Source organism: Chrysemys picta, chromosome 10 (genome assembly GCF_011386835.1).
Source record: "Chrysemys picta bellii isolate R12L10 chromosome 10, ASM1138683v2, whole genome shotgun sequence".
NCBI classification, from domain to species: Eukaryota; Metazoa; Chordata; order Testudines; family Emydidae; genus Chrysemys; species Chrysemys picta.
Genome location: NC_088800.1, coordinates 72,631,540 through 72,652,033, shown reverse-complemented (window position 1 = coordinate 72,652,033; position 20,494 = coordinate 72,631,540). Strand labels below are relative to the sequence as shown.

At 41.1% G+C, this 20,494-nt stretch overlaps 1 protein-coding gene across 1 annotated transcript in view; it reads right to left on the bottom strand.

Moving 5' to 3' along the window:
• Nucleotides 1-20,494, bottom strand: part of METTL9 (methyltransferase 9, His-X-His N1(pi)-histidine) — a 38,270-nt gene that overhangs the window by 16,382 nt on the left and 1,394 nt on the right. Inside the window, exons 2-3 of the mRNA XM_005304718.5 lie at nucleotides 12,482-12,672; nucleotides 8,913-9,122 (exon numbers count right to left, since the gene is read on the bottom strand). Of these exons, the coding sequence (XP_005304775.1) occupies nucleotides 8,913-9,122; nucleotides 12,482-12,672 (401 nt within the window). The remainder of the gene's footprint in view (nucleotides 1-8,912; nucleotides 9,123-12,481; nucleotides 12,673-20,494) is intronic.

Below are 20,494 nucleotides of genomic sequence, written 5' to 3'. Positions count from 1 at the left end.
AGATGGGTGAGTCAACAAGAGATAGGCAAAGATAGGTGTAACAGTGGTAAAATCTCTTCCATTTCCGAAGGTAAATTTTCCTGGTAGATTCCTTTCTTGAATCTTGAAGACTTCTTGAATCTCTCTGAAGCAAGGGAGTTCTAATCCTAAAACCTATCTAGGTACCAAGCCTTGAACTGGAGAACATCCAGGTTGGGATAATGAACATTTTCCAAATCCTGAGGGAGAACACTGAATGTTAGCAGGAGATTGATGGCTGGCTGGGATGAGAAGTGAATGAGGTAAGGAAACCATACCAGTTTTGACCAGGTTGGTGCAATCAAAATTACTGTGGCTTTGTTCTGTTTAGAACTCTGAGGATCAGTGTTGGAGAGAAGGCATATAAGGAGACTGACTAAGAGAGGAGAAAGGCATCCCCCAGGGAATGGCAACCAAGACCTCCCCTTTGCAGAGCTTTGCACATTTGCTGTTGGCAGCAGTGGCTGAAAGGTTATGTTCGGAAGACCCCTAGTAACAAAAATCTGTCAGAGTATGGATCTATTGCGTTCCCACTCATGATCTTGGTCTGCTGAGGTAGTTGGCAATTGTGTTTTGGAGTCCAGGCAAAAACTGTCAAGATATGTTGAGCTATTCATTAGTTCCATAACTTGATTGCCTTTGAGCAGAGGGGGAGGAAGGGGAAAAATCTAGCACCCCTTTGTTAATTTATGTAGTGCATACTGGACTTGTTGTCTGTCATTATATGGAGCAATTGACTTATCATGGAGAAGTGGTGCTAGCAAGTATATCATATTGTTCTGAGCTTCAGAATGTTGATATATAGGGTAGACTCCTGGGCAGACCATCTGCCCTGGATCGTGTGGTCCCATGGAAGAGCTCCCCATCCCAGGAGGGATGCGTCCAAAACCATTGTGACAATGGGAGGATGACTGAAGGGAACCCCTGAACACATGTAGTCCAGATTTTTCAACTAGTTGAGAGAGACTAGCACACAGCTGGGAATAGAGAACAACTTGTTTAGACTGTCTCTGTTGGGAATATAAATTGTCCTGAGCCAGACTTGGAAGCAGCATAGATATAAGTCTGTGTGCAATGTGACAAAGGTACATGCTGCCATGTGCCAGAGGAGCTGCAGGCACAATCTGCCAGTGACCTGTGGGCTCATTTGGACTCATGCTATTTAGTATGCAAGAGTGAGAAATCTGTCCTCTTTGTGTTAGGCTCTGGAAGTCATGGCATTTAGAGTGGTCCCTATGAACTCTATTCACTTTAGAGGTAAGAGGGAAGAATTTGCAGTGCTGAGTTGAAGGATGAGCATGTAGAAGAGAGACAGCTTTCTTTACAGTGGTTCAAAATTTGATGTAGGAATGCCCCTTGAGATGTTTGTTGAGATAATTACTTCCCATTGGTAAAGCTGTGTGGTGACTACCACCATAATTTTTGAAAGTACTCTGGGAGTAGTAGAGAGTCTGAAAGACAAGACTCAGTACTGATAGTGGTCCTGACACTAGTGGTAGGAATCTCTTCTTAGAGATGTATTGTGACATGAAAGCATGTGTCCTGAAGGTAAAGGGTTGCAAAATAGTCCCCCAGATTCAGGGATGGAGTGATATCTGTGAGTGTTACCATCTTTAACCTCTGTATCTTGACAAAGGTATTTGATATAGTGAGATCTAGAAATGCCCTCCCTTCTTTTTGGGAATCAGAAAGTACTTTGAATAGAATCCCCTTCCTCTGTACTGAGTGGGAACTGGTTCCATGGCCCCTATGCAGGAGGGAGAGAACCTCTTATCTCAGGAGAGGTTTGTGAGATGGGTCCCTGAAAAAGGGATGGAGAAGAGGGGTTCAAGGGGGTATGGAGTAGCCCGATGTTATAACCTCCAAAACTCATCTGTTGGAGGTAATCTGCTCCCATGAAGTGCAAAAAAGAGAGTGATGATCCCCAAAAGGGCGAAGGAAGGAAAGAGCAAGATAGTTCAGCATCAAATCCAGATCACGGAGGTGTTTGAGGCCCTTGACTGAGACATCAAACAAGCACTATGTAGATGGTGGCTGTTGAATCGATTCAAGTTCAGCTGTTGACAATTTTCCCCTCTGCCTTCTGGGTTTCTTTTTAGGCAGCTCCTCGGCCTTAAGGAAAACTGAGCTGCGTGGGATCTCAACTGTCAGACTAAATCTCCTCTTGTTTGCAGGATGTAATATGCCCAGTGAACGAAGGGTCACCCTGGAATCCTTCAGAAAATGCACAGACTCACCTGTGGATTCATTAAATAATTGAAGACCATCAAAGGGGAGATCCTCTACAGTGTTTTGGACTTCATGCAGAAATCCTGATGACTGCAGTCATGAGACTCAACGCATAACTACAGCTGTAGAGGTGCAGCAGTGTCAGTGTTGACAGAGTGAGACCCATAAAGCTGTTCTGGTTAAGAGCTGTCATTCCACAATAATGGCCTGAAATAGCTCTTGTGAAAGGTGTTCAATAAAGGAAATAAATTTCATATAATTAAGATAGTTGTATTTTTCCAAGAACACCTGATAATTACCAATTCTACACTGCAGGATGACAGAGGAATAGCTCTTATGATTTAAGCACTTGTGATCCTTATCATGAGGGGTAGCCTTTGAATAGTGCTGCCTCCACAACCAAGGAGTTAGGGGTAGGGTAGGAAAATAATTCAGAACCCCTCGTCTGAACATATTACTTTTGTCTGCCCTCTGGTCGAGGGGGGTGGGGGGGGGAAGATGGGGCAGAGCAGCAGCAGAAGTCTGCCAAATTGTCTTGGCAGATTCGAACAACGCCTTGTTTATGTGGAGAACCACATGGCCAAAGATGGTGTAGAAAGAATGTCCAACAATTTATGCTGTGTCTCTGACTTCTTCCAGCAGTATTTGAAGAGTGTCTGCCACTTTCTTCATCAAGTCTTGAGACAGTTTGAAGTCATCCACAGTAGATGGAGGGGGCATAACAGCTTCATCCAGGGAGGATAAAGAAACATTTGTCTAAGCAGTAGCAACCTCACCAGCCCTCCTCTCTTGCTCTTCAAACTTCTCCTCTTGAAATGGGGAAAGAGGGAATTGCGGAGTACTGACCTTGGCATTCCTATGAGCACTGGGTATCTCGGAGAATTGCTGGCAGTATAAGAACAGCCATACTGGGTTAGACCAAAGGTCCATCCAGTCCAGTATCCTGTCTTCCAACAGTGGCCAATGCTAGGTGTCCCAGAGGGAATGAACAGAAGCTAGGGACACCATATCTGCCCATCCTGGCTAATAGCCATTGACGAACCTATCCTCCATGAACTTAATTAGTTCTTTTTTTAACCCTGTTATAGTCTTGATCTTCACAACATCCTCTGGCAAGAAATTCCACAGACTGACTGCATTGTGTGAAAAAAATACTTCCTTTTCATAGAATCCTAGAATCATAGAACTGGAAGGGACCTCAAGAGGTCATCTAGTCCAGTCCCCTGCACTCAAGGCAGGACTAAGTATTATCTAGACCATCCCTGACAGGTTTGTCCAACCTGCTCTTAAAAATCCCCAATGATGGAGATTCCACAACCTCCCTAGGCAATTTATCCCAAGGCTTAACCACTCTGACAGTTATGAAGTTTTTCCTAATGTCCAACTTAAACCGCCCTTGCTGCAATTTAAGCCCATTGCTTCTTATCCTATCCTCAGAGGTTAAGAAGAACAATTTTTCTCCCTCCTCCTTGTAACAACCTTTTATGTACTTAAAAACTGTTATGTCTCCTCTCAGTCTTCTCTTCTCCAGACTAAACAAACCCAATTTTTTCAATCTTCCCTCATAGGTCATGTTTTCTAGACCTTTAATAATTTTTGCTGCTCTTCTTTGGACTTTCTCCAATTTGTCCACATCTTTCCTGAAATGTGGAGCCTAGAACTGGACACAATATCCAGTTGAGGCCTAATCAGGGTGGAGTAGAGCGGAAGAATTACTTCTCGTGTCTTGCTTACAATACTCCTGCTAACACATCCCAGAATGATGTTTGCTTTTTTGGCAACAGCATTACACTGTTGACTCATATTTAGCTTGTGATCTACTATGACCCCCAGATCCCTTTCTGCAGTACTCCTTCCTAGGCAGTCATTTCCCATTTGGTATGTGTGCAACTGATTGTTTCTTCCTAAGTGGAATACTTTGCATTTGTCCTTATTTAATTTCATCCTATTTACTTCAGACCATTTCTCCAGTTTGTCCAAATCATTTTGAATTTTAATCCTATCCTCCAAAGCACTTGCAACCCCTCTCAGCTTGGTATCGTCTGCAAACTTTGTAAGTATACTCTCTATGCCATTATCTAAATCATTAATGAAGATATTGAACAGAACTGGACCCAGAACTGATCCCTGCGGGACCCCACTCATTATGCCCTTCCAGCATGACTGTGAACCACTGATAACTACTCTCTGGGAATGGTTTTCCAACCAGGTATGCACCCACCTTATAGTAGCTCCATCTAGGTTGCATTTCCCTAGTCCGTTTATGAGAAGGTCATGTGAGACAGTATCAAAACTTTACTAAAGTCTAGATATACCATGTCTACGGCTTCCCCCACATCCACAAAGCTTGTTACCCTGTCAAAGAAAGCTATCAGGATTGTTTGACACGATTTGTTCTTGACAAATCCAAGCTGACTTAATTATTACTATCTTCTAGATGTTTGCAAATTGATTGCTTAATTATTTGCTTCACTATCCTTCCAGGTACAGAAATTAAGTTGACTGGTCTGTAATTCCCCAGGTTGTCCTTATTTCCCTTTTTATAGATTAGCAATATATTTGCCCTTTTCCAGTCCTCTGGAATCCCTCCAGTCTTCCATGACTTTTCAAAGATAATTGCTAATGACTCAGATATCTCCTCAGCCAGCTCCTTGAGTATTCTAGGATGCATTTCATCAAGTGACTGGAAGACATCTAACTTGTCTAAGTAATTTTTAACTTGTTCTTTCCCTATTTTAGCCTCTGCTCCTACCTCATTTTCACTGGCATTCATTAGGTTAAACATCCAATCACCACCAATCTTCTTGGTGAAAACTGAAACAAAGAAGTCATTATGCACCTCTGCCATTTCCACATTTTCTGTTATTGTTTCTCTCCCCCTGCCCCCATTGAGTAATGAGCCTACCCTGTCCTTGGTCTTCCTCTTGCTTCTAATGTACTGTAGAATGTTTTCTTGTGTTATGAGAAGGAGTAAACAACACTTCCTTGCTTACTATCTCCACAACCAGTCATGATTTTATAGACCTCTATCATACCCCCTTAGTCATCTCTTTTCCAAACTGAAAAGTCAGTTTTATTAATCGCTCCTCATACAGAAGCCATTCCATACCCCAATCATTTTTGTTGCCCTTTTCTGAACCTTTTCCAATTCTAATATATCTTTTTTCAAATGGGGTAACCACATCTGCACTCAGTATTCAAGATGTGTATGTACCATGGATTTATATAGAGACAATATGATATTGTCCTGTCTTATTATCTACCCCTTTCTCAATGATTCCCAACATTGATTGCTTTTTTGACTGCTGCTGCACATTGAGTGGATGTTTTCAGAGAACTATCCACAATGACTCCAAGATCTCTTTCTTGAGTGATAGCAGCTAATTTAGACCCCATTGTTTTATATGTATAGTTGGGATCATGTTTTCTAATGTGCATTACTTAGCATTTATCAACATTGAATTTCATCTGCAATTTTGTTGCCCAGTCACCCAAATTTATGAGTCCTTTTGTAGCTCTTCACAGTCTGCTTGGGATTTAACTATCTTGAGTAGTTTTATATCATCTGCAAATTTTGCCACATCACCGTTTACCCCCTTTTTCCAGATCGTTTATGAATATGTTGAATAGGACTGGTCCCAGTACAAACCCCTGGGGACACCATTATTTACCTCTCGCCATTCTGAAAACTGACCATTTACTCCTACCCTTTGTTTACTATCTTTTAACCAGTTACCAATCCACAAGAGCACCTTCACTCTTATCCCGTGGCAGCTTACTTTGCTTAAGAACCTTTGGTGAGGGATCTTGTCAAAGGCTCTCTGAAAATCTAAGTACACTATATCCCCCTTGTCCACATGCTTGTTGACCCCCTCAAAGAAATCTAGTAGATTGGTGAGGCATTTTACAAAAACCTTTACAAAAACCATGTTCATAGAATATCAGGGTTGGAAGGGACCTCAGGAGGTCATCTAGTCCAACCTCCTGCTCAAAGCAGGACCAATCCCCAGACAGATTTTTGCCCCAGATCCCTAAATGGCCCCCTGGTTTTAGCAGGCCAATGCTGAAACCACTGAGCTATGAGATGCTGCACATGTTGACTCCTCCCCAACAAATTATGTTCATCTATGTGTCTGACAATTTTGTTCTTTATTATAGTATGCAGCCCCAAGATCCCAATGTGCTCATTTGAGAAGCAATATGGGAACAGGAAAGGCATCCAGGATTCATCATACCAAGGAGGATGCTGAGGAAGTTGGGGCCTCATGAGCCTTGAAGTATCCCTTGATGGAGCAAGCTCAGGAGAGTCTAGTCTAGGCAGATATCATAAGAGCCCCGAACAGATATTTGAGAGTTCTCCTCTTTTAGACTTTGTAGATGAGCAGATGAAGGAGTGATGGTTTGTCTCTCCGTACGCATGGTTAAAAGGGTATTAGGCAGTACGGGTGATAGACTTCTGCTATCTCTGGTACCTTGCCTAACTGAGTTCAATAAAAGGACATTTAGATTCACTGGAGATTAACAAATCCCTGGAAAATCTGAACTCCTGCAGCATCAGGTGAGGTTGCACAGGAACCTGGTGAACTGATAATGTAGAGGCCTGCAGCACTGAGGGCAGCGCATATGGTGCTGACATTTTCTGGTCTGTCAGTCGAGGTATTAAAGATGCTGCAGGCAGTACTGACTTCGTTGGTGCAGAGCCCATAGGACCTCAGTCATGCTTCTTTGGTACTGATCAATGGGTACCTGGTGATTTAGATGAACTTGAGGACTTCAATTTAGTGCTCTTGGCTTGGGATCTCCAGTACAGCAGATCTCTTAGAGGTGTGTTTTTTCTGAGGAGATTTAGTACTCCTCTACATAGAAGTCTTTCCTGCATCACTTGCAGGTTTGCCAGAGGCTGACAGAGCACTGTGGTCACTTAGAGGCTGCTATACCGGGGGCAGACGTTGGGCTCTGTAGTGGCATAATAACTAAAAATCTTGTCCTGTTCCTCAAAAAATAGGCAGATTGAAGAGACAGCACTGGATTGTCTGTTCTGTCTTTGTAACATTTGCTTTAGCTGTTTGGTTTTTATATAGCACTGAAAGGCAGTCCAGTTGTGACCCTTTTTGGACACCTGTTTAGAGATTTCCTTGAAGAGTTTCTTATTGCTGTGGCTTGTCACAAGAGCTACTTGCACTATTGATTCTCCTCAAATGGCGAGGAGATCAAGGACCACACCATGGCTACACGCAGCTGCCTGAGGAATGTTGTATAGGTTCTGGGTAATATCGCATTAATACTGGTATATTTGAATCCAGCAGCAAATGAGCAAATTCTGGCCCTGGTCAAGTTTTTTAAATAGGGAAGGGGACATCTGGTCAATTTGACCTCAGAGCAGTGAAGGGTACACAGATAAACAGGCTGGCTGGTCACAGATGCCCACAAAGCAGTGGGATAGCAGTTGGAGGACTGCCAAAGTAGTCCTCAGCAGCATGGCGTCCACACAAACAGTCCACACTAATTCAATTCACAACCAACTTTGTACACTTTGAAAGAGGACTGCAGAATTCATACCACATAGGGAGTTAGTGCGCTTTAAGCATTTGCATCATGTGTATGCAAGCTTTTTCAATCCATACTAACTCGAGTTAGTACAAACTAAAACCCGAGTGTAGACATGCCTATATGTATGGTCTCTCCACTCCTCTAGGCAAGACAGAGTTAACATTCTCCCAGCCAGCCACTAGACAGCTTTATATACCCCACTACACAAACATCTGAGTTTGGACCTTCTTTGGAATTACTACATAAAAATATTTACAGAAATGCCATATCCTAGTATTAAATTTGATAGAATTTGGAGAAATAGCAAAGCTCAAGTGTCACAGTTCAAGACTATCCACATCTTTGACTCCTCTCAGTCTCTGAGGGTGCAACCCCTCAGGTGTTAGGCCTCTTGCATTCACCTGTTCTCGGATGGAACCTCTCACTTTCCCCATTCTTTAGATGGGGTCTTGGCATACAGTCCCTTGTGCACTAACTGATTACAGTAGGCCTGACTGGATTTAGATACCTGCAAGACTTCCTTTCAAGAGCTGTTATCAGTGCTTGAATACAATGCCACAAATCAATATTTTCAAAACAAGATTGTAGTGTTGAGATTAAACACTACAAACAAAGAACAACAAAAGCAAACACAGCACAACAGTCTTTAAAACAACAAAAAGTCTACATGCATAACTGTCTCGCCTAAAGCGTAGATGTGCCTCACTTATCCAGACACTTCCACTTCTCAGAATTGGGGTTCAGTCTGTTTCCCATAAATCCCTGTCTCTCTCATGTCTCAGAGCTGTCCACTTATCAGTTCCAAAGCTCTTTGCCAGTCTCTCTCTCCTGAACCTGTTTCTTTTTGTCACCTTGTATCTCTTATGCACCCCATCATGGGGGGCAGGATAGACTTCAAAGCCATTGTTCTCTGCACTGTATTGATAAGTGGTGTTTGTCTGCCTTCCTGTCTATGTGCAGGTCAGCTCATGCCTCAACTATCATCCCCTGAAATCATATAGCAAGCAACACAATAATAAAATAAATGGAACACATAATATTCATAAAATATTACAGGCAGTTGCTACGCCCTTCACATCAAGTATTACATCAAGCCAACCTATGTAGTACAATACCTGTATTTCTTTTTCTGAAGCTGCCATATCATAGTTTCAGACAACTCAGTGGCATAGATTTCTTCAAAGTGAGGACTCATGACTTTAGTGACCTCTCCATCTCCAGCCCCTAAATCAAGAAGTCTGTGGGATTTCCACTCTGGGTTTATTTTGAGTAGTCTCTGAAATTGTTCTGATGAAAATACAAACATTGAGCCTCTTCCCAGCAACCTGAAATGTAAAGATGGCAGTGTCTGATTTTGTGCAAACTTAAACAGGGAAGACTTTAAATGCTCCTATTGCACTCTGTAAATTATTTTAAACAAGTAACAGATAAGGTCCCTGCTCAAAGGAATTTACAATCTAATTTAGACAAATGCAATACGCAGGTTGAAAGATCAGATAACAAATGCATGCAGATAGCATTGGTGTGGGCTTTACGAAGAAATCTGATGGGCAGAGGGAAGTCATTTGGTTCCTGGAAAGAGGGATGCAGGTCTAAGAGAAAGGGGTCGTTCAAAAAAGGGACAAAGCCAAGAGTGGGAAGAAGAGATAAAGCCCAAATCCTGCTCTTTGTACTTGCATGAGATGACCCTCTGGCTTCAACAGGCAACTGACCTCATGTGAGCACAGCAAGTGGGATTTGGCCCTAAAGGACGAGATAAGAGGAAATAGGAGGTGAAAACAGAGATGTAAGTAGGCACAAAGCATGAGGAATTTGATGTGGAAATGGAAAGGAAGCCAGTGAAGAAATGTGAAGAGCAGACAGGGTAACATGTTTGGAATGGTGAGAGAGAAAAAGGATTATTTTTTAGAACTGTATGATGTAGTGACTCAACTTCAGTGGTCGTGACTGCTATATGAAGTTCCTATATGTGACAGAAAAGGATGTGGAATAGAAAATGAGCAATTCATTAAGGAATTGGCTACAGGTGACAATTGGATTCTCTACAGATCAGGTCAATGACATCTCCACCTGTGATTGTTTGAAGAATATATAGTGTAAGATTACAGCTGTTGTGAAAGAAGTTCAGAGAATGAAAGAGTTAGGACAGCAGGTAGGGGAAGAAAGAATTGGTCAGTAACAGATGCAAGGGGAATAAAGAATATTATTTCAGTCTACCTTGAGGTATGAAGTCAAACCTAGGAAAGACAATGACTAGTACAAATAGGCCATAGCAGCAAAGAGATTTATGATCAAGAGCAAGGACAGGGAAATTGAAGAGAATAAGCAGCAAAAATGATGAAACAGGATGAGGGGTGAGAAAGAAGTCACCCAGGAAAGGCAGAATTTATTAGTAACGGATGCACACTGAATTAAGTGATATAGAAGAAACCATCAGTTAAATTTCTAGTACAGAGGCTAAGGGGGGGGGGGATTTTAAATATAGAGTATAGCCCATTTAAGCAGAGCCCCCTTGCAGTACATTTATATCAGTCTACAATGTATAATTGGCTCATAGCTATTGTTCCTAAAAGGCACTGTGAGGTGTCGTTCAAAGCACTAGAAAGCGTTTGAGAAAAAGAAAGATGGGAGAGGAAGGAAAAAGGGGAGACCAAAGAGACCTATATATAAAGCTACAAGGAACTAAGCACTCCACAGGAAAGCTCACATGAACATCTGGTTGTGAAATAAGGTGAAAGATAATTTTGCTAGCCATAGTAGCCAGATACTATTCTCAGATCATACTGTGTAGCCGTGCAAGGGAAGTTTAAAATTAAAAAAAAAAAAAAAAAAAAAGTCAAGCATGTAGCTATAATCAGATGCATTTTCCACAAAGCATCAGACCTGAGGTGAAGTTGGTCATATGCCTGATTGTGGTGGAGAGGGGCAGGGAAGAGATTGTAATAGTAAGGGAATTTTTGCATGGTCTGCAGAAATGAGGATACCAAATGAACAGCCTTCTCCTCACTCACTCTCTTTCCCATCCCCACCCTCCCGCCAAGATACCCACCAGTCAAGCTTGATATCTTGTTTGGGATGGGTTCCCTGACTGCCCAGAAACAAAATGATATAAAATCTATTTTTGTATTTTAAAGCAGGTTCTCAAACTGGGGGTTGGGACCCCTGAGGGGGTCACGAGGTTATTATATGGGGGTTGCGAGCTGCCAGCCTCCACCCCAAACCCTGCTTTGCCTACATAATTTATAATGGTGTTAAATATATAAAAAAGTATTTTTAATTTATAAAGGGGGGTCGCACTCAGAGGCTTGCTATGTGAAAGGGGTCACCAGTACAAAAGTTTGAAAATCACTGTTTTAAGGGTTAGAAGACAGCACTGAATATTGTGCAGACCAATTTTACAAGCCTAAGCGTACCACAAAAGCTTTAACATAGGATGCTTGGAGGCCTAAAGCTATGTGGTGTATAAAATTAAATTATCAAAACATCCCTTTTTCTGTTTGAATTTGTTTCATAATAAAGTTAGTTAATAAAAAATGTTAAATAATAAAGTGGAAATCAAAATGAATTTAAACAAAATATTTCAATTGACTAGATCTGAAGGCTTTTGGGTGTTGTTTTTTTACACTATCAATTCACAAAAGTTTTAGATTTTGACTTTTGTCCCAATTCAGGAGAGGAAAATTATTTTAAATCTCAAAAATTCTCACAGAACAAAAAATGTTTTCCCATTGAGCCCTAGCGGACACCCATAAAGACTATTTCCAGAGGGGGGGTTGAGTCTAAGCGCATGGCCCTGTGGTAACTGTTCCACATTGTATTATGCAGGAAATCTAGGCTAGATTTCTGTATCTTGTCTCTTGCTCCATTCCCAGTAGAACTTAGGGTGACCAGACAGCAAGTGTGAAAAATCAGGACAGTGTGTTGGGGGTAATAGGAGCCTATATAAGAAAAAGACCCAAAAATCGGGACTGTCCCTATAAAATCGGGACATCTGGTCGCCCTAGTAGAACTAGGGAGGCAATGCACACAACCTTGAAAGGAAAGTGGGAGAAGAATTTTCAAATGCTCTGCAGCAATCCCTCCAATAAATGCAGGAGCTATCCTGATGGGCAGTGCTCATACAACCATCTTCAACTAGGACAGTCACCACCAATGTGCTCTCTAGAGATGGGAAGGCAAGTAAAGCAAAGGGTGAAAAAAAAAAAAAAAGTGTGTGTGGGGGGAAATAACTGTTGAATCACAAGGAGGGGACCCCCACTCCATGGTAAATTTGGGAGGGAACAGGGAGAAAAAGTAGCTTTTATGTTCTAATTTAGAGTCCCGTGAACTTCTTTTGCCAATTTTTTTTTTTTTTTTAATAGGAGGTAGGATTCTTTATAATTTAAAAAGATACAGCAGAGCTTTTCTGACCTTCTAGATATTTACATTTTTCTTTTATCACAGCTTAACTGAAATTGGAAAAATATCACTGAATATATAGATCAAATGATTTACATAAAGGTAGTTTAGATGCATTTGACAGAATGAAGAAAACGAAGCTAAGTGTATCTTGGAAAAGACCTGATTACTCTCTGCATGGTGGGGCATCAAGTGGCAGGACGGAGCACCTGGAAATCCAAATCCAGAGTTTTCTTATCCTATCTCGGTTTACAAAAATCTGAGCTAGTACCACCTTTTCACTTACCCATTGATAGATGTCCTAGACATAAACAGGCTAAAAACTGAGGACACGAAAGAGTGATAGAGCTGGATAAAGAGCCAGCCTGATTTCTCAATGCTGTTGTTTAAGAAGATCTGTGTTCCCTGGTCAAGGTAACTCTGGACAAAGATAGGCTGAAGGGATTCACACAACTGCTCTGTGTTGCACATGTACCACTACAGAGAAAGAAAGGAACAACATTTTAAAACTTAAGCAATAAAAAACAGTAGTTCAAAAAATAATGAAAATCATATAAGACCAATATATCAAGCTGTTCTACAAATAAATTTAGGAACTCTATAGACTAATAAATTCAAGGTGAATTTAGGTTTGGATTGTAATAAAATGCAGGCAGACTAATCTTGAAGAAATAATGTTTTAAAAACTGCGTTTTACATAGTACCGTGGACCGTTGTTTCACAAAGTATCTTCTATAAAAACAGCTGAATGATTAGACTCCACTAGTTAACTTCCATTTTCTAACTCAATCACTCAGCTCTTCATGGGGCCTCCTACCAAACGGAATTCAGGAATACACCTGCAATACCTTCCCTGGAAAGAAAATAAAGTATCTAAACTATATTGCAAGCCAACACCCTTCCTTTCTCCACTGACTCTGTATATTACCTTTGAACACTCCTTGAAAAACTGACAATGTTTCCTGCTATTCAGGTACCAACAAGTTGGTCCACAAATCTTGCTAAATGACTATTGCTATGCTATACAACTTCTTCCTGACATCACTATTAAAAATATGAACTAGATAGGTAAGTTTTGCCATGCAAAGCAAACCTTAGCATGAGCTAAATGGCAGCACTATCCTTTCAGCCTGGTGGACAAATGAAATCTGGATAGGAGAGCTCCTTTCATCATGTGCTATTTAACAATCATTTCCACACAAACTGCATAAGACATTTCTATTTGCAACCAGGACATTGCTTCTCTGTCTGTTTCAGGAAGGCTCCAATGGCACCTTTGACTGTATTCTCGATTTTTGCCTTCCACTATTAAATTAACAATCACTGATTTATTTCCCCACTACTTCTGCTCATTCTTCCATGACATTGAATATTTATCACCTACACATCCATTGGCTCTTTACACCTAACCATGCAATTCCATCCTTGCTCATCACTAACCGTTTTGTATTATTATTTTTGTCCTCCATTCCTATTTGAGTCCTCCAATGCTGTCTTTGCCCTAAACCTTATTTCTCATACTTCCCTGTTAATTATTAAGATGAATGTAGCCAAAAAAATAAAGGCCTGCTAAACAGGTCAGTTGCACAGTCTATGAGCAAAGTAGAACCATTAATAAAAGACCTCAAGACAGCAGTTGTTTAGAGGTAGTGCACCACCAAACCCAGGGAACCCTGGGTTTGAATGCTGAACTAAGTCCAGCTTCTTGTGCCAACAGGAACAGGCAGCGCTGCAAGACAGTGCTCTCAGATGTGAAGGTGAACCTCATTTACTGATCACCATCACCACCACCGCCTTCCAGTCGATTAGGATCAGCATTATGTCTGAAGAGAGCACAGTTCAGCCTGATCATGATTCCAGTTGCACAAGCCCAGGGAAAATGGGGAGATGGGAGTGACAGAGGAAGAGGGCAGCATCAGGGAGAGATTAAATAAAGGAGGTGGGCAGAAGAGACTGAAAAACACAGCTTTGTCCCAGTTCTTTCTTGGGCCCTGATTTCATGACTCAACCCTGACTGCACAGAAGAACTCCATCCTACAAGAAAGAGGACTCAGTGGGCTGGGAGGGTAATTATACCACTGGGAGAGCACAAGATGGCACACATTTATAGTTCACACAATCTACTAATGGAATGGCCAGATATAGAGACTCAACCCCACAACCAAAACTTCCCAAGATTGGGAGAGTTATAAATTTCAGGATTTCTATATAAGAAACAAAATGAACATTGGCTCCAACTACAGCAGAAGTCTCCAATCCATTTTCCCCTGGCAAACATAAAACTCTACTCTTCTATGGATACAGACCCAAGCTTGAAACTCTTGTCCCTGAGATGACAACAATCAGGAATGCATTCTAAAAGCTCAAGAGGTTGCTCTTCTGTAACTTGCAGCACAACACTTAAATCCCACACCTCTTAATATGTGGATGTTGTAACAATTTTGCCAAACTCAGAACCTTTACAATACACGGCCACTAGGACACATTGCTCTACACATTGATCCTTTTTAGTCTTGTTTACTTTGATCAGGGTGACCACCTTTATCTTCTAGCACCCTACTGTATTATCATGAAGGCCTGGTGATAGCCATTCATCTAGGAACTCTAAAACCTGTGGAATCGGTGACTAGGGTTTGTCTTCACTACTGGCCGGATCAGCGGGCAGCGATCGATCCAGCAGGGATTGATTTATCGCATCTAGTTTAGACGCAATAAATTGATCCCCGAGCGCTGTCCCGTCGACTCCTGTGCTCCAGCTCGGCAAGAGGCACAGACAGAGTCAACAGGGGAGCAGCAGCAGTTGACTCACCGTAGTGAAAACACTGCAGTAAGTAGATCCAAGTACATCGACTTCAGCTACGTTATTCACGTAGCTGAAGTTGCGTAATTTAGATCGATCCCCCCCCAGTGTAGACCAGGGCAAAGTATTGTTCCCTGTGACCAAAGCACTCTTCTGCTAAACTTTTCATTCGGGATGTGCCTATGAATAGATCCAAGAATAAGCAGTTTTCAGATGGAATTTTGCTTTGGTCTCCCTTTTAAAGAAGTTCAAGTCTCTGGGGATAAAGAGCCATCTTCCTGTTAAAAATTACTGCAAACCCTCAGCAAAGCCAATTACTGGTATGAAAATTTTTGTTAAGACCTCAGAACTACTGATACACCAAATTGTTATGAGGGAACTTTTCAGAACCTCCTGAGGCACCAACCAATCAGAATTTGTAGGCACATATCAGAGAGTTTCCATCACAAAGCTAGAAAATCTAATTGTTCAGCCTTTTCATGGTCAGGGTTTGCTTTAATATTCTATTTTGGGCAGGGGACAAAAAAAAAAAAAAAAAAAAAGAGCACAGTATAACCCCAAGAATGTCCAGAATTAGTTCTGCTGTTCTTATCCATTATGAGCTAAATTTGAGAATGATGTAAGTCGTTCTTACGCCTACATCTACTAATTTACCAACATGTCTAAACTGATGTAATTTGCAATCTGAGGAGCTGGAATAAAGTGTAATTCACTCCCTCTTACTAGTGATTTTCTTACTTCACTCTTCTCTTTTGGCCTTTCAGCATGGAAGGTGCAGCCTTTTTACACATTAAAATTAATCTGGAATAAGGGAGGGTATGAATTAAAAGTTAATTAATTATTCTTCATTAACGAAATGTGTGAATGCTCTTACACCAGAGTAAGAGTGTCTTTTTCCAAATTAGTTTAACTCACTTCCAAAGTGGATTAAACTAATTTGGAATAAGGCCCTAATTCTGGAATAAGAGAATCCACACATTTCATTAATCAGGAATACCTAATCAGAAATAGCAAATCCTGAAGACCTCCCAATGTAGATAAGCTTTTAAATTCAATTGCCCAAGTCCAAAAGTAATGTGAAAGGGGAATACAAGTTCCATGGTAAGGTGATACAAACATAAGGTCCCAATCCTGAAATAAAATTGACATGAGTGCAGACTTGTGCCAATGTGGTCCCCTGCAGAAGTCAACATGGCTCTGTGCATATCTGGTTACATATCTAGTGGTGCCTAAGCAAGCAAGCCAGAATGTTTATGTTAGCATAAGAGACATGGGAGTAAATTACACCAATTGAGATTCCCTGTTATCGCTCTGATGTTATATTGTTGGTTGGCTTCTTTATTAAATTCCTTAGTGGGGGAGATTGATGGAAATATGGCATGACGGAGAAGATGCCTCACAATAACCTGGGTCATGAAGGTAAAATGAAGGCAAACTTACTAGCAGCAGATGGCCTGTAATTAGTCCTACCACTTTTTATTCAAAGTACAGGTCTATGTCTTTCAAAAGGGACAGTGACAATGACTCAGATATTTTGTGTGCACGCAGAATAATTTCTGTTGTTTTAATTTAATCATCAAAGTTGAGGATATTTTTCCCATCTTGTGCATTATCAAGAAGATTGGAACTTAGTAAACAATCATTTATATCATTGCTGCCCCACTGAAAAAAAGGGCATTGCTCCGGTGTCACTGAGGGCCTCATTTGAAGACAGTGTAGTTGCAGAGATGTAGAAAGGTCATTTGGCATGCAGAATCTTTACTACTGTTGCTAATGCATCAGAAGGAAAGAACCTAGGTTGAATTCAGAGTTCAGACTGAATCTGCAGGAACGCAATTAGAAAAAGCATCTTTTGATTTGTAAACTGAGCAAATTTAATGTGGAAGCCACTGAGAAACAAACATGATACCATTTTTATGAGCAAAAACACACTAATATCACTTCACATATTTATGTTTTGCTTACTAGCTCTGCTGTGGTGGAATTATAGGATACTGATACACAGGCCCTGTCTACACTAAAAATATAACCATGTTGGGAGATATAACAACACAATTAAAGGGGGATTACAAATTACAGTGTAGAAGGGACTTTATTATTTATGTTATTGTGGTGCCTAAGAGCTCTAGTCATGGACCAGTACCCCACTGTATCAGGCGCTGTACAAACAGAACAAAGAGACAGTTCCTGCCACAAAGATCTCATAAACCATGCCCCAAAATCTGCTAAAGTCTTGAATTATCCAAACTGCAACTGAACTGTGTCAGGGCAACCATGTTGCAACATAATTCCATAATGTGATTCTATTTGTAGTGTAGATGGGGCCTTACAAGGCCCTTTTTTAAAAGCTGAAATGGGACTGTAAATGGGGCCTTACAAAAAACCTGCATAGGGGCACAAATTGATGAGGATTAGGCAAGTGGTCAGCTGGGAGAGCTGACACTTATACGTTTATTTAAAAACAAAAAACACCTGTCCTAACACCTAAAATTGTGCAGGTAGCAATGCTATGCAAAAACATATACATATCCTGTCCCACCTCTCCATTTGTTTGTTACATTCACTTGCTGGGAGAGGAACTGTCTCTTAATGTATATTTGCACAGTGTTTAACACAATGAGACTTCTAGGTACTACTGTAATACAAATAATGATACAGGATTTATGTTTCAATATCCTGCTGGCTCACAATAACAGTGCCAGCAAGCAGAGGGGAGCAGACAGCTGCAACAAGGCAAATAGTCCAGCTTCTCAAGTACTGACTCCGTCAAAACAAAGACCCAGAGCAAAGAGGTGTTTTAGGGTCTTTCCATACAGAAGCAAATTCTACAGTAGTTTCAGAACGGTTCATAAGCTAGGTACAGTTCTAGTAAAATCATATTTCAAATAGCTCTTTCAAATATGTTTGCAGGTAGCATGGTTTGAAGCGCCACTTCTTATCTACACTAGGCTTTTTCTTCTTAAAGTTTTCTGCTGTTGATACCACCAGCATAGCTCCACCAGTGGTAGAAACAGTGAGAGCTCTATTGCAGACAAATTGCTGGCAGTCAACAGCTTTTTAACTCCTACCCCCCCCAAACCTCAACAAATTAGAGGACAGTGGTTAAAACAATCACCGGCTGATCTACCCGGGCACTTTGGTGGTAACAACATGGAAAATTGTAAGCAACAGTAAAGAAGGAAAGCTTCAGGCTACAATTTTTTTTTTTTTGTAAAATTATCTGCTTGTATTATTTTTGCCTTTCTCCTGTCTGTAGAAATGTTAGTTTGGGCCATCAAGTTAGGAGATGGAGAGATCTAGTATATCACAACAGACATATTACTGCACATCATAGAACAGGGATTGGCAACCTTTGGCACACGGCTCGCCAGGGTAAGCATCCTGACGGGACGGCTTCTTTACCTGCTGCGCCCGCAGGTTCGGCCGATTGCGGCTCCCACTGGCCGCGGTTCACCACTACAGGCCAATGGGGGCTGCGGGAAGCGGCGTGGGCTGAGGGATGTGCTGGCCGTGGCTTCCCGCAGCCCCAATTGGCCTGGAGTGGCGAACCGCAGCCAGTGGGAGCCGCGATCGGCTGAACCTGTGGATGCGGCAGGTAAACAAACTGGCCCATCCCGCCAGGGTGCTTACCCGGGCGAGCCGCGTGCCAAAGGTTGCCGATCCCTGTCATAGAATACAACATGGTAGGTCCTTCTTGTAAGCTTAAAGCCTTCTAGTATTATTCTAAAGAAAAAGGGTAAAAGAAGAGACCATGCGAAGTATGGTGCAATAAAATCCATAACTTTCCATTTCAACCAGCTCCTTAAAGGGATCAACCATGGACAGCTTCACAGGATATGAATGCAGCTGACAGTAAACTTTAATATCTATTAATGTAAAGGTCTTAGCAGAGCTGCTACCTTGACATCTGACCCCAAAAATTCAAAGGTAAGACCAAAGCCTAATATCATCAACTTATAATACAGAACCACTGCAGCTCAAATCACCTTTGATCTGTAGGGGAGCAATAAAGCATCAGAAACCAACAAATTGGCTATTTTATATGAAAAAAAAAAAAGTCCAAGTTCCTTACTCCATCCAACTAAGAAGATATTTCAATACAAGTAGAAGACACTGTACATCATTATACGAGTTTCTAACAAAGCTCAAAAAAAACCAAAACTGAAAGTTGTTTTTTTTAACTGCTTGCACATGAACAGAAATGTCAGCTGAGTTCCAGCCTGGATCAAGTTTTTGCAAATGTTTTATAAACAACTGAAAAATAAGGGTTTGTAATGGAACAATAATAAAAGCAGTAACTATAATTACCAAAAGAAACTTTCAAAACTCTCTACTACTATTATTGCCAAAACTTGTCAACAACAAACAAAAACCCAAAACACACCTGACTGGTGAGTTAACTACTTTACATAAGGATGAAAAGCCAAACAGTAAAAGTAAGGCTATGTCGGCAAAACTTTTGTGGTTCAGGGGTACACCACTAAGCAACATAAGTTTTGTCAACATAACCACTCATGCGCACAGCGCTATGTCGGCAGGAGACACTCTCCCACCGACATAGCTATCACCACTCATTGAGATGGTTTTATTATGTCAGTGGGAGAGCTCTCTCCCATCAGCATAACACTGCTACACTAGTGCTCGTACAGCAACGCAACTGTATTAGTACAGCTGTAAGCTTTTAAGTGTAGACATGGCCTTACATTTTACTTAGGATCCCATCATACTTATTCATACAAGTAGCCCTATGGAAATTAGTCAGCTTTTATTCATTATAATTTCTTTAGGAGGTTCACTAAACACTCAATAAATCCATGCTAAATCCTAAAACCCAGACCAAAAATTAGAGATGGAAAAGACCCATTAGTTCATTCAATCTATCTACCTGAAAATGACAAATGGTTCCGTATTGTACATGTTCTTGATCTATTGTTGTTTCCAGATTAGTTCTAAACATTTCAAATTACGGAGCTTCCAAAGTCTCCTTTGTTCCACTGTGAGGAAGTTTCCTCTGATATTAAGCCTATATTTTATCCCTCAGTCTCATCCAATCACTAAGACTAGTTATACACTGATGAGTCACATAAAGACCCTGATCCTCCAAAACCTCTGTGTCCACCTCAATGGAATGGACTTGCAGGATCAATGCCTATGCAATTAATCTCCCTCTTTTATGTTTGTACCCTTCAGGTACTTATAGACTATATTTCCCCCAATAATTCAAGATATGTATATTTTACTCAGTTTTTCCTCAATAAGTCAATTCCTTCAGTGTCATGATAATTTGTATTTCTCTTTCTTGAACTCCCTCCAGGCTTTCAGTATATTCCAGGTGCAGTCATATCACAGAAGAGCTGGACTGAAAAGGCATAGTCCCTTCTTCCTCCATGAAATGACCAATACACATGCATATGCAACCCAAAAATTGAATTAAGCTTGCATTGTAGTCATATCATATTGCAAACTCATACCTAGCTTGTTGTCCACCATCAATCCAAG